General features: G+C 59.0%; 1 protein-coding gene across 3 annotated transcripts in view; it reads left to right on the plus strand.

The window, feature by feature from the left end:
* KIAA1671 (KIAA1671 ortholog) overlaps positions 1 to 14,562 on the plus strand; it is a 188,030-nt gene that overhangs the window by 49,005 nt on the left and 124,463 nt on the right. For 2 of the 3 annotated variants that reach the window (XM_070066040.2, XM_070066041.2), the window contains exons 2-5: positions 1,579 to 1,721; positions 3,240 to 4,706; positions 6,788 to 6,875; positions 10,723 to 13,323. In XM_070066040.2, the coding sequence (XP_069922141.2) occupies positions 3,295 to 4,706; positions 6,788 to 6,875; positions 10,723 to 13,323 (4,101 nt within the window). In that variant the 5' untranslated portion in view covers positions 1,579 to 1,721; positions 3,240 to 3,294. Of the gene's footprint in view, positions 1 to 1,578; positions 1,722 to 3,239; positions 4,707 to 6,488; positions 6,638 to 6,787; positions 6,876 to 10,722; positions 13,324 to 14,562 lie in introns of those variants that run through there. The other variant, XM_089322917.1, reaches the window with a different exon arrangement.

The following is a 14,562-nucleotide window of genomic DNA, read 5'->3' on the forward strand; positions in this document are numbered from 1 at the left end:
GCTGTGGGGTGGTGAATGGAAGCGCTTCCCTGGCCTTGCCCGTGTGGGTCTCTTGGACTCACTGGGAGCCTGCGGACTCCGTGGGCTGCGTCCCCGTCCCTGCGCGCACTCGGAGCCTGGCGTCTCGTGGGGCGGTGGTGAGAGGCTGTCAGGCGGCTGGGAGAACGAGTGCGTTCCTCCCGCATCCCTGCACCTGTTGTTCTTAGCGGCTCCCTTTCCAGGCAAGCGATTTTCTCCGCATGAATCTGCAGGAAATGAGGATTGCAAGCTCTGGGGATCAGTTAGGGGAGACCAAGCCTGTGCACCTGGCAGAGAAATACCCATGGCTGCGCCTACTGCTTGTGGCCAGGCTGACGTCCCCCTGTCCTGGTCCACCACAGCCTCCCGAGCTCCCAGACAGACGCCTTCCTCCCGTCTGTGCCCCAGGCCCACGCCCATGATGTATATGTGTCTATACAACCAGAGCCGGTTCTGACTCGGTTTCCCCTCGCTCTTCGGGGAGCTCCCCCATGACCTGACTTTGGCCGTGGTGCTCAGCCGACGCTTTTAACGAGAGTGAGTGAGACCACCCCAGGAATAAGTAGCAGCCAGCTTCTGTGTGAGTGGGCTTCCGGAATGCTTTGGACGAGACTCATCCCTTAAAGCAAGCATAACATATGGGCTCCATTTAAAGTCAGGTTGGAAAGCATTTACTGAAAGCAGGTTCCGTGTCTTTTACAACAGGTGCAATGGAAACCTGAGAATCATGGGTTTCCACGGTTGGGGAGGTTTTGAAAATCTTACCTAGGCGTATTCTGCAGTCGTTTGATTGACTTGTAGATTCATTCATTGATCCATCTGTGGGACTTGTGTGGAGCAGGCATTTGCTTGGTGTTTGGGACAGAACCCTGAGAAGTGGTGCAGGTGATGACAGAGCCTGGGGGCGCTGTCCCATGTCACAGCGGTGGGCTGGAGACTTCCTCCCACCTTTCCCCTTTGCCTTCTCTGCAGCACGGGCACCCGGGCGGGTTTACCAACCCCGCAAGGGGCAACGATGTTCCAGTGTTTGCGTCCCATTGCCTCTGATGCAGCCACGTTTGCCCTTGGGGACTTCTTTGCCAGGCAAAGCCATGCAGAGCTGTGTTCATTCCACACTGGGGCAGATGAGCTGGCACGGACTGTGCGAGGTGGATGTGGGCATAGCAGGTGGCCCGTCCTAGGGGATGGAGCAAGGAGCAAGCCCATGGGCCCAGGGCAGCTGACCAGGGGCCTCTGGGTGGGGGTTGGGAGCTGAACTCACAGCTGAGAGCTTTCACAGCCTTGGGGTCTGTCACCCAGGAGCCCTAGCCACAGCCAGAGTCACTCATGTCCCAGCTCCTGTAGTGTCATTGGTCACATTTTTCTGAACACCGATCGTAGATCCAGCCCTATTTAAGCACACGCCTATGTAAGGCTGTGAAATTGAAAAGCAGAAAGGAGCGTGAGTTGCAGAAACCGAAGGAGATGCCAGCGGCTGTGCTGGGAGCGCCACAGCTCCCTGCCGTCTGTGCACAAGGTGCGGGCACTCGGGACCCAGGCTGTCGCCTTGTGTTTCCCCAGACCTCGGAAACGTGGGCTTCCCTTCCACGGCTCGCGTCTGCCCAGGACGTGTACGGACGGCCTCCTTGGTGATGAGATGTGACGGTGACACCCTTGGCCTTCCCTGGCAGTCTCTGCTCCCTGCCCAGGACCTGCCGGCTTGGGTAAGTGGGGTGGTTGCTCGCCTGGGCTCAGGGGCTGGCATGAGTGGGGTTGGAGGGTGCCTGTGGGTTCCTGTCCTCCTAATCCTGTCCTTGTCCTGTGTCCTGGAGCAAGGGTTCAAGAGGTCCTAGGGGCTGATTTTAGGGGTGACCCTGGGGACCTCAGGGGCCTGCCTGGGGGTGTCTCTGCAGGTGAATTCTCCAAGTCTGTCCCTTCATTCCGCTTCTCTCCATGTCTAGACAGCGTTCTCGGGTTTGGAAGATGGAATCTGTTAGCTCCACTGAGCGTGTAAGGAAGAGAAAAATATCAAAGTCTGTCTGCCTTTCTTTGCCAGGGGCTGCTGGGTGCGTCAGGGCCTGGGGGGCTGAGCAGAGAGCCCCCACGGAGGGAAGCAGGAGGCGTGTGTTTAACGAAAATACCTTCGACTTTTTTAGTTCATGGAGAGGGAGCTGGCAGGGGGGCAGTTTTGCAGGGAGAGAAGACGCAGGCATGAAGGGGAGGGGTGTGGATCCCAGGGACTCGTCTGGCACTCCCGGGTCCAGAAAGAAACAAGAGATTTTGAAAAATGCAGGCGGAACTGGTCAGGAGCCTTAGGCCAGGCTGGTGCTGTGTGAGGTTGAGCCAATCAGGTGACCTCTCGGGGTCACCTCCACAGGGGAGGTGAGGCTCACTTAGCCTCTCCGGGGGCTTATTCGGCGGGGGCTGATGAGAGCAGAGGGCTCTTGCCGGGAGGGAACTGGTATCCTGGCCGGTGAACCAGGAGCTGTGCCCTGGGCCGCCGCAGCACGTGGCGTGGGGTAGCCACCTCCCCCAGAGTGTGAGGAGGAGGCATTGAAGTGCACAGAGCTCTTGGCATACCGGGAGAGCGCGCACTTGGAACGAGCGCCTGTTAGCTGGGACTCGTCAAGAACACAAAGGCAGCCAATGAGACAGCACAGTGAAGAACCCAGGGTCAGCGGACATCAGACGCGGGCAGAGCAAGAGACATAGGGATGGTTCTTCTTTATCATTTTTTTTAAAAAAACAGGCAGACAGAGAGGGAGAAAGAAAGAGAGAAAGAGAGAGATCTTCCATCCGCTGGTTCACTCCCCAAGTGGCTTCAATGGCCGGAGCTGGGACGATCTGAAGCCAGGAGCCAGGAGCCAGGAGCTTCTTCTAGGTCTCCCATGCAGGTGCAGGGGCCCAAGCACTTGGGCTATCCTCCACTGCCCTCCCGGGCCACAACAGCAAGCCAGCCTGGAAGAGGGGCAACCAGGACAGAATCCGGCGCCCTGACCGGGACTAGAACCCGGTGTGCCGGTGCCGCAGGCGGGGGATTAGCCTAGTGAGCCACGGCGCCGGCCAGGAGTGGGCTTTAGTCCACACTCCTTGCCCAGAGCTCTGAGGGCCGGACAGCCTGGCCCAGGCTTCCCCGGGGGGGGGCAGATCAGTGGAGGACTAGCTGGGTCCAGAAGCCGGGGCCCAAGTCCCTCGGTTCCCTCCCACCCAAATGGTCTCTGAATTTGCTTCTTATTTTTTAGCTGTTGCTCCTCCATCTCCGATGTCCTTAATCCCCATGGAGCCACAACTGTAACCATGGCAACGCGGGTCGAGGTCAGCTCCATCGCGTCCCTAACGGCGATGCCGGGCCTCGGTGACATTGGCAAGGAGGAGACCCTGAAGCGGGCCTACTTCCGCCAGGCTGCTGACCCCCTGGGGGCTCCCACGGCCCGGATCTTGGAGGGGAAAGGCAGCCTGAGCAGCCCAGGGCCCCTGTTCCCTCTGCCGAGACTCGCCCCCAAGCCCTTCTCCAAGGAGCAAGCCCCGGATGCGAAGCCCCCTGCCCCCTCTCTGTGGCCTGGCCCACCCAGGCAGGCCTCGTCCGAGGAGGGGGCTGCAAAGGACCTGGACAGGAGGGTGCCGAGTCAGGGGGGGCAGGAGGCAGGCGGTGGGGGAGGTCTGCAGAGGAGCCCGGCTGTGCTCAGCAAGGCCCCATTCCTGTGGCCCAGCCCCTCCGCCATGACTCTCTTTGAAAGCACCCAGAGGAAAGGGAAGGGGCTGGGCCATGGGCCCCAGGAGCCCCCCTCTGGCTCCCGGCCTGAGGTGGCCGCCAAGCCCGCTGTGCCCGCCCGCAAGCCCACGGCGCCCCTTCCTCGGCCAGCCTCCATCCCGCAGGACACAAAGCCACCTGCGGCCCCAGAGGCAATCAGCCCAGACCAGCCTCGCCCCGCGGCCAGCAGCGTGGAGGGTGCGGCCAGCCCCGCTCCAGAGCCCAGACCTCGCCTCAAGCGCAGGCCCGTGTCCGCCATCTTCATGGAGGCCCTTCAGCCCCAGAAGCTGGGCCCGGGCGGGCTGGCTGGGGTGGGGAAAGCACCCCCCACCCCGCCCGAGAAGACCTGGGAGAGGAGGCCCAGGCCCCTGTCTGTGGACCTCACAGCCAGGTTCGAGAGCAGAGAGGCCTTGCTGAGGAAGGCGGCCGAGGAGGGACATGGGGGCCCGGTGGGCTCCAACGCCGAGCATCGGGGGCCAGAGAGGCCCAACCCAGGCAGCCCCAGAAGCCCGGGGGGCTCGGCCAGGGTGGTCCCCAGGAATGAGCAGCGCCCTTGGGAAGAGAAAGCCAGGCCGGACGGCGAGGAGCCAGAGAAGGCGCCCCCCTCCCCTTTGCCCAGGCCGGGCAAAGGCCCAGACCTTGCCGAGCTCAAGAGCAGAGGCGCTGATGGGGAGAGCGTGGACCGGTGCAGCGTGGCCGGGGCAGCGTGGACCGCCAGGGGCTCCGTCAGGAAGCGCCTCAGTCTGTTTGGGGAGGAGAGCACCTCGGCTGCAGCAGCAGGGCCCGAATCCCCCCTGGCCACTCCCGAGCCCCCATCACCAGCGCCAGAGCCCGAGAAAGGGGGCCTGAGCGTCCAGGAGCGGATCAAGGGCTGGGCTGCTGAGAGCACCGAGGCGAAGCCGGAGCTCAGGAGGAGGACGTTCCAGGCGCGGCCGCTGTCGGCGGATTTGACCAAACTGTAAGTGGGCGCATCCTACAGGCCTCATCCCCACCCCCACCCCCGCCTCAGTGGCCCCACCAGAGACCCCGCGGGAAAGAGCACTGCCGGGCGCCAGGCCGCGTGCCGGGCTCCTTGCTCCCCCATCTCTGTGCACCCCCAGCCCCGAGAGGAGCGGGGGTTTTCCCATTTCTCAGATGAGGAAGCCGAGGTGTGGAGCGGGCCTCGGAACTCAGTTCCCGGACTCCTTTTCAGCTTTTCCTCTGCGGTGTGAGGACAGTAGGGGGCGCTGTCCCCATCTCACAGGTGGGGGTTGGAAAGGTGTAGGTGTAGGGAGGACTGGAAGCTGGGAGCCGGGTGCAGCGCCAGCTCGGCTAAGCCCTCCTTCCCTCAAGTCAGAGGACGCTAAAGGTTGGGCCTAAGCCTCCGAGTGTGGCCTGGAAGATGGAGTCAGGACAGCGTGGTGGGCCATGTCCGGTCACTGAGCCTCGGGGTCTCTGACTTGCAGGATGGATATGAGGGCAGGTGATTGGCATTGTGGTTAAGAGGCCACGTCCCGTACTGGAGTGCCCAGGTTCCAGGACCAGGGTTGCTTCTGACCGGTGCAAGCCCTGGGAGGCCGCAGGTGACGGCTCAGGTGGCTGGGTCCCTGCCACCCATGTGGGAGACCTGGGCTGAGTTGTTGGCTCGTGGCTTCAGCCTGGCCCAACCCTTGTTGCAGGCAACTGGGGAGTAGACCCGTGGGTGGGAGATCTCTGTCTCTCAGATAAATAAAATTTGTTTTTAAAAAGGGAAATGGAAATAATGCTACAGCTTTCCTTAAAGCATTGAGATAAAGACTCAGATGGAAAATACAGAATTGCCGTGCCCACGGGAGGTCCTCGGTGCATGGTGGCTCCCAGGGAGATGACGGATCTGGTCTGACGTCTCTGGCTTCACGTTTACCCTCAGGGGCCACCAGAGGGAGATGCCACCAGCCATGATCTGCTGGCATGTTAATGACATGCATGGTACCAGCATACTTCGTCTGGGGTGGAGCTTCCGGGGCAGAATCTCCGGGCAGACGGCCCTTGGAGGCCTGGGAACCAGGGTAGCCAGCCGGGCCAGAGTTGACTCTGAGCGACATGCGACAGTCACCTGGGAAAAATATCCGTGTCTGGGCCCCACCCCCAGAGGAGCTGATTCAGCTGGTGTGGGGAGGGGATTCTATTTTGAGAGGTTTTTAAAAGCTTCCAAAATGATTCTCACATACAGCCAGGAGGCCCGAACAACCCTGAGTTAAGACAACAGAGCTAGGGGCGTTTGGGCCGAGGCCTTATAAGCCGCCTCTCACCGCGTCCTTAAAGTGCCTTTGACAGACAGGGAAACGGAAGCTCCATAGTTAGACACGGGCTTGTGGCCCCAGGCCCCACCCCCGGGGGGCAGCCCCTACATTGCCAGGTGTGATCAAAGTCAAGTGCTTCCAGCTGTCTGCTCCTCCCTCTCCTTCCAAACCCCCTAAGCGCTTGCACCTGCTGCACTCTGCGGGCGTGGGAAGATTCCAGCTCCACTCCCTCTTCCCCTTTACAAGTGGGGAAACTGAGGCCCAGGGGGCCAGGGACAGACCCGAGCCCCTACACATTCTGTGACTCCCCCCACCCCTCCCCGTGTCCTCTGAGACCTGTGGCCAACCCTGATGTGGCTGCTGTGAGCCTGGGGTTGCTAACGGCAACCACGGCTGATCCCTGCCAGGACATCTCCACTCTTCCTTAAACGCCCTCCTGGGGCTGTTAGGGCCTTGGGTGGCCTCAGCTGCCCTATGAAAGAGGTGGGGAAGGTGTTCATTATCTCCGTTTTATAGATGAAGAAACAGGGGCTCAGGAGAGTCACAAGCCGACCCAAGCGTGGGCAGGGAGGAGCTGGGAGAGCTGGACCAGCTCCAGGCCCGCCCACCCCAGGATGCTGCCTTTAAGGTGTGCCCCCTCCCCCCCCGCTGGGCCCCCTCCTTTTGACAAATGGGCAGTGTGGCTCCGACAGTGTCAGGGCTGCCTCACCGAGTGTGGGCTCCGGGGGAGGCACAGGTTCTGGCTCCCTACTAAGAATCACTTGGGTTTCTGCACCAGGTTTTCAAGTTCAGCTTCAAGACACGAGGTCAAATATGAGAAGAGTTCTGAGCCGAGCGGGGAGCTTCCGAAGGAACGGAGAGAGAAGGTGAGGAGTCGCTGTGTTGAGTGCATCTTGGCTTCGGGGGTGGGGCGGTTGTATTTCCTGGAAAATGAGCTCCTAGAGTCTGCTGGGCCCAGGCAGAGGGGATCAGACCGAGTCAGGAGCAGAGAAATGTTTTTTTCACTCTCATTTAGGACTTTTAGAGTGTCTTCTAGCCATGATGATGTCTCTCCTGGCGCCACTCTGGATGTTAAGTGCTGTTTACACATGTGATGGTCTGGTGTTTAAAGATGTATTTACCTGAAACGCAGAGTGTGAGGGAGATCTTCCATTTGCTGGTTTACTCCCTTAAAGCCTGCAACAGCCAGGGCTGACCCAGAAACCACAAACTCCATCTGGGACTCTCAGCTGGGTGAAAAGAACCTAAGCACTTGGGCCGTTGTCTGCTGCCTTCTCAGGCGCATTAGCAGGGAGCTGGATTAGAAGCAGAGTCAAACTGACGCTCCGCCGTGGGGTACTGGCGTCACAAGTGGTGGCTTAACTCTCTGTGACCCAACGCCAGACCCCTTCTCTGCGGATTTGCCTGTGCTGGATACTCTGCGTAAATGGAGACGTACAGCATGGAGCCTGTCGTGAGTGGTTGCTGCTGATTGTTCCTTTTTTTTTTTTTTTTTTTTTTGACAGGTAGAGTTATATAGACAGTGAGAGAGAGAGACAGAGAAAGGTCTTCCTTCCATTGGTTCACTCCATTGGTTCACTACTGCTGGCACTGCGCCGATCTGAAGCCAGGAGCCAGGTGCTTCTTCCTGGTCTCCCGTGCGGGTGCAGGGCCCAAGCACTTGGGCCATCCTCCACTGCCCTCCCGGGCCACAGCAGAGAGCTGGACTGGAAGAGGAGCAACCGGGATAGAACCCGGCGCCCGTATGGGATGCTGGTGCTGCAGGTGGAGGATTAACCAAGTGAGCCACGGCGCCGGCCCTGCTTGTTCCTTTTTTTAAAGATTTATTTATTTGAAAGGTAAAGTGGCAGAGAGAGGGCAAGATCTCCCGTCCTCTGATTGACTCCCCAGATGTCCACAACAGTCAAGGCTGGGCCAGGCTGAAGCCAGGAGCTGAGAACTCTATCCTGGTCGCCCGTGTGGGTAGCGGGACCCACATGCCTGGGCTGTCATCCACTGCCTTCCCTGGCACATCAGCAGGGAGCTGGATCGGGAGCAGAGCTGCCAGGGCTCCAACCAGGCACTCTGACATGGACTGAGTGTGGCGAGCCGCAGCTTCATCTGCAGTGCCTGCCCCAGTGACGATCTGACTTATTTTCTTTAGCAAAACATCTTCAAGGTGCATCCACGTGACAGCATGAATCAGCATTTCACTCCTTTTCACTGCTGAATAATGTTCCATTGTTTACATGAATCATATTTTGTTTTAAAGATGTATTTATTTATTTGAAAGTCAGAGTCACAAAGAGAGAAGGAGAGGCAGAGAGAGAGAGAGAGAGAGAGAGAGATCTTTCATTCTCTGGTTTACTCCCCAAATGGCCACAACAGCCGGAGCTGCGCCAATCTGAAGCCAGGAGCTTCTTCTGGGTCTCCCACGCTACAGGGGCCCAAGGACTTGGGCCATCTTCCACTGCTTTCCCAGGCCACAGCAGAGAGCTGGATTGGAAGTGGAGCAGCCAGGATTTGAACTGGCACACACATGGGATGCCGGCACTGCAGGCAGCAGCTTTTCCCACTACACCACAGCACTGGCCCCAAGATGTATCACATTTTATCTGTTCATCCATTGGTGAACAGTTTGAGTTGTCCCTGCCTTTCATGATTGTCAATCACACTGCTAGGTCTTTTGTGTTCTCCAGCAGTGGGATTGGTAGGTGACGAGGTAACTCCATGTTTAAACTGCTGACGTGGACATTTCTAACAGAGAAAGACTACTAAGTAATACGTGTGTATTACAGAAGTCGGACAGAGCCGGAGTGTGTAAGATTACAGGAAGATGGTCTCCTTCTCACCCTCCGTTCTTTCCCCGCCGTGGGAGTTGTAGCTTTTCTTCAGGCTGCTGATCTGCGTGTGTGCACGCATGCACACATGCACACACGCACACACACACACACACACGCACACACATGCACACTCGTGTTACACTTGTCTCATACATTTCCTGTTCTGAGGGGCTGCTGCTTGTGGCTGTGGTGTGCTGTATCAGAGCACCAGTCTGCGTCCCAGCTGTTCTGATTCCGATCCTGCTCCTTGCTGATGCGCCGGGGAAGGCAGCGGAAGAGGGCCCAAGTCCTTGGGTCCCCGCCAACCACTGGGAGACCCGGATGGAGCTCTGTGCTCCTGGCTTCAGCCTGTTGCAGCTTTGGTTGTTGGAACCATTTGGGGAATGAACCAGCGGAAAAAAGATCTCCCTTTCTCTCCCCCTCTTTCTCTGTTGCTCTGCCTTTTAAATAATTAAGTAAGTAAATCTTTAAAAAAAAAAAATCCAGTTCTGCAATCTGTTCTCCCTACAAGTCAATGCTATTTTGTAAATGTCCTTGGATGTCAGACATTGAGAGCCGCCACCTTCTGCAGATACAAACACGTGTGGAATAGTATTCTGTTGTGTGACTATAATGAGTTTGATTTAGCCAGTGCCCTTCAGATGGGCATTTAGGGCCAGCGCCGTGGCTCACTTGGCTAATCCTCTGCCTGCGGCACTGGCATCCCATATGGGCGCCTGGTTCTAGTCCCGGTTGCTCCTCTTCCAGTCCAGCTCTCTGCTGTGGCCCGGGAAGGCAGTGGAGGATGGCCCAAGTGCTTGGGTACAGCCTGGGAGACCAGGAAGAAGCACCTGGCTCCTGGCTTTGGATCGTTGCAGTGCCGGCCATTTGGAGGATGAACCAACAGAAGGAAGACCTTTCTCTCTATCTCTCTCTCTCTCACTGTTTATCTGTCAAAAAAAAAAAAAAAAAAGGGCATTTAGGTTATTTCTGTGCCTTTTTGTTTTTGTTTAAAGTTTTATTTATTTTGAAAGAGAGGGAGAAACAGATATCTTCTACCCTCTGGCTTACTCCCCAGGTAATCACAATGGCCAAGAGTGGGCCAGGCTGAAGCCAGAACCTTTATCAGAGTCTCCCACGTGGGTGCAGGGGCCCAAACACTTGGACCATCCTCCACTGCTTTTCCCAGGCCATTAGCAGGGAACTGGATCAGAAGTGGAGCAGCCAGCACGTGAAACAGTACCCACGTGGGATGCCAGCATCCCGGGGCTCCGGCTTTACCTGCTTTACAACACCGGCCCCTATTTCTGCTCCCTTTTGGTTTTGTGAACAGTGCTGCCCAAACTGTCTCGTTCATGTTGCTTTGTACATGTGGGCAAAGAAAGTCCTGGGAAAAAAGAAATCTTTTGTTTTAACTAATTTTATTAATTTGAGAGAGACGGAGAGATATGTCCCATCCACTGGTTCACTCAACAAATACCCACCATACCCAGAGCAGGGCTAGGCTGAACCAGGAGCTAGGAACTCACACGGGCAGCAGGGACCCAAGTACTTGAGCCGTCACCTGCTGCCGCCAGGGGGCGCATTGGCAGGGAGCTGGAATTGGAGGCGGAGCCGGGTATGGCACCCCAGCACTCTGACAGGCGATGCAGGCATCTCAGGCAGCCCCTGACTGCTGGGACCAGGCTTCCCTGAAGGAGTCTTAAATCCGCGGTAGGTGTGCCTGCCCTATTGCCCAGGGGGCACCTAGGTCCATTGCCCCCCATGCTTGCCCACCCTGGACCTCTGCAGTCTGCACCGTGTTCCGGTGTCTCATCCTGCCGGTGATGAGACCAGCCTTTTCAGTTGCCTCACTTCTTCCTCCTCGGTTTGAATCCTTTAACGGGATCGTTTGTACTGTTCTGTTTTCCAGCCCAAAGAGGGGCAAGGTTTGGATGCAGCATCTGCCCCGAGAAGCCCCTGGAAGTCTGGGACCCTGTGGGAGAAGTCCAGGCAGACAGAACGGAAAGACAGCTCCACCCAAGAGCCAGGCCGCTCGCTGAGGCCCTGGGAAGCCACCCCGGAAGACGGCGGGAGCTTCCAGACAGTGTGGGCCACGGTGTTTGAGCATCACGTGGAGAAACACAGCGTGGCCGACCAATCAGGACGCTGTCTGTCAGCCACGCCCCCTAGTGACCTGGGCGGCACCCAAAGCCCCGAGGAGCCCAGAGCCAGGCCCGAGAAAGGACCCAGGCTGGGGAGGGACCCCGCTGAAACAGCCCCCCTCAGGAAGAGCTCCAAGTGGCCTGGAAATCCCGAGACAGAGAAGGTGGACGGAGACCCAGGACGGTGCCCCTTCCGCAAGTACTCAGGAAGCCCCCCGGCGTCCCAGAGGGTCGAGCCCAAGTTCGATGTCGTACACACGGTGGGGGAGCGGGCGCACAGCGAGGCGGTGGCCACGGCGCCTGAGGCCACGGCCCAGACGCTCCGCAGCCGCACGTCTCGGCTCTCGCTACCCTTGCGCCAGCTGTCCCAGGAGGCTGCCAGCCCTGCTGACCCGGGAGGCCAGGCGGGGGCTGTCCAGAGGGCCAGTTTGATTTGGGAAGCTCGAGGGACGCAGGAGGCCGGCGGGGGCACTGGCTGCTCGTCTCCCAAGTGGACGGCGGGGCTGACCGTGAACTGGCAGAAAGCCCCCTTGCCTGGCCGCGAGGAGCCGGGTGCTCCCGAGGCCGGCTCTGCAAGGGCCGTCAAAGCTGCCTTGTGGGAGTCCCCGCAGCAGGGCCCTAGCAGCGCCAGCACCAAGCCAGGAGGCTGTGTCTCAGCCTCAGAAAGAGGGCCACCCCAGGGTGGCTCTCTGGACCCCGCTTTGAAGGCCAAGGCTGAGCCCTCTGACGCCCAAGCACGAGCGCCTCCAGATTCGGTCTCTGTGCAGAGAGGATCCCTCGTCCTACCTGCCAGCGAGGGCAACCCGAGGCTGGCCCAGTTCCTGGAGCCTGAAGTCCAGCTGCGGCGAGCCGGGCCCACGGACCAGAGAGTGGACAGGTGGAGGCGGCGGACACTGCCCCACGACGTGAAGTTCGACACGTTCAGCTTCCTCCCCGCCGAGAACTCGGTGAAGGCAGAGCAGCGAGGAACAAGTGACTCGGCCCCCACGGGCAATGCCTCAAAGAAACCTCACCCTCGGGCACAGACCCAGGTGATAAACGCAGGCGCTGCCCAGGACCGAGCTTCCCCGGCCGTGAGGCATGGGTCCCCTGTGGAGCCCAGGGCCACCTTTTTCGCGGTTACCTATCAGATCCCTGACATCCAAAAGGCAAAGAGCATCGTGAGGCCAGCGCCTGAACACATGCTGGAACATTCTAGAAAGACCCCCCCACCTCTGTCTCCTCTCTCTTTAATGGCTCCTTTGGTTTCTCTTCGCCGCGAGGAGCTGTTGGACACCGCGGGCGGTCAGAACTGGGCTGAGGGACGAGAGCGTGAGGACGTGAGTGAGGACGTGACAGGTGTTCCTAAAACCCCGCCGCCCACGCCCACAGAGCATCTGGCCCCCGCAGGCGACAGGATCATCGACGTGGACGCTCTGAGGCTCCAGTGGGGGTCAGAACGAGACTCTGGTTTTCATAAGGCGTCCCCTGGCGGCGGCCTGCCCCAGGCCACGCCCACCCCACACAGTCACCCCAGAGCCAGGGATGTGCAGGGGAGACGGAGGACGGAGGTGGTCAGTGACACCTTCCCAGGGAAGGTCCGAGATGGCTACAGATCCAGTGTCGTGGACCTTGACGCGCTGATGGCCGAGTACAGGGAGCAGGCCGCGAGAGTCTCGGAGGAGGCCCAGGAAAAGCCCGGCCCGCCCGGTGGGCTGGCGTGGAGGAGGAGGAGCTGGAAGGAGCCCCCCGAAGCTGAGCAGCTCTGGAAAGAAGCCGGTGTCGCTGATGCCAGCCACGCCCCTGCTCCCGGCCCAGGCAGGCAGCCCGCAGAGACCCCGGGGGCAGCCCCCAGTGCCAAATCCAGCCCTCCCCTCTGGGCTCTTCCCCACCCAGCTCCTCCCGAAAAGCACCCAGGGCCCCCCGCTGCCCCCGAGGGCCCCAGGAAGAAACTCTTGGGAATCGTGGTGGATGAAAAGCAGGCGTTTGCCAGTAAACCCCGCGAGGCTGTGGGTCGGGATTCCCCGGCTGAGACCAAGCCCTCGGGACCGGAGGACCTGGGCAGCGGAGCCAGGGGGTCCCCCAGGTCGCCCCCTGCAGAGCGGAAGAAAGGGACCTCCAGGACAGCCACCGGGCAGGCGGAGGAGGAGGGCAGTGCGGCCCAGTGGGGTGACCACCCACGTGACGGTGTGAGATCACCCCTGGAGGTCAAGAGGGCCAGCTCGGAGAGGGGCCACCCTGCCCGAATCCGAGAGGGCCTGTCCATCATGCAGGATGCCCGAGAGAGGAGGCAAGAGCAGCCCACCAGCAGGCCCAGTCTCCCTGCAGAGAGCGTGGAAGCCAAAACAGGGCCCAGTCCGTGGGAGCCCAGGACTCGAGATGCTCACAAGGTGAGTGGAAGGCTTTTGAGTGTTGCACAGCGACTCCGCGTAAACGCAGCTCTGACTGGGCCACGTGGACTCAGACAGGAGAGGGGCTGGGCTGGGGTGGGACTCCAGGGAGTGGTGGGGGCTGCGGCACATGCTGCTTGCTTCCAGCTGGCTCTCGGCAGCCTCACTACCTCGTTTAACAAGAGATCTGAAAATCCAGGATTTTATGTGTCATTCACCCGACCCCCATCCTAGCAAGAAACGACTCATTAAAAGTACAGATCCATCAGAACAAGGCTCGGCTGCTGGCTCCATGCAGCCTCTGGGCCACCAGTCTCAAATCTTGGGCCTAGAATGACAATAATGATAGGCATCCCATGACAGCTCCGTGGAGCATCTACTGTATACAGCATGCTGTCATGTGTGCATTCCTGTATCCCCTAGTTATCCATAGCTCTGTAGAGTGCCTGCTGTATACAGCATGCTGTAATGTGTGCATTCCTATATCCCCTAGGTATCCACAGCAACTCTACGGAGTGACTGCTGTATACCAGCACGCTGTGTTGGCCATCCCTGTATCCCCCAGGTCCATAATAGCTCCGTGGAGTGCCTGCTGTATACAGCATGCTGTCATGTGTGCATTCCTGTATCCCCTAGGTATCCACAGCAACTCTGTGGAGTGACTGCTATATACAGCACGCTGTGTTGTCCATTCCCGTATCCTCCAGGTATCCATGATAGCTCCGTGGAGCGCCTGCTGTATACAGCATGCTGTTATGTGTGCATTCCTATATCCCCTAGGTATCCACAGCAACTCTGTGGAGCGCCTGCTGTATACAGCACGCTGTGTTCTATCCACTTCTGTTGCCCAGCACCCAGCAGCATTGTGCTGGGTGTTTTGTGAACGTCCGGGAGCTGTGTATTGAATGGGTGAACAGGGACTCTCACGTGAGCCTCCAGACAGTCCCACAAGGGCGTCCTTGGAGGATGGGTCCCCCTCCAAGGAACTCCTTGCAAATGGCGTTTTTAGGGGGTGATCCCTGAGAACTGGATGGGGGTCAAAGCGAGGCAGTCATTCAGGTATCACATGGGCCCCTGAGGCTCAGTCCCGCTGGGGACCTGGGGGCTTGGACTTGGATTTGATCTTGGCATTGAACTTCTCTGGAGCTGTCCTGTCCGAAAGCCTCTGCGTTTCCCACTTCCTCCTGTGCTTGCCCCAGGATGTTTCTGGGGTTACTGATCCGCGGGCTCTTCCACCCT

This window comes from Oryctolagus cuniculus, chromosome 21 (genome assembly GCF_051225735.1).
Source record: "Oryctolagus cuniculus isolate XC-2025 breed Fujian yellow rabbit chromosome 21, ASM5122573v1, whole genome shotgun sequence".
NCBI lineage: Eukaryota > Metazoa > Chordata > Mammalia > Lagomorpha > Leporidae > Oryctolagus > Oryctolagus cuniculus.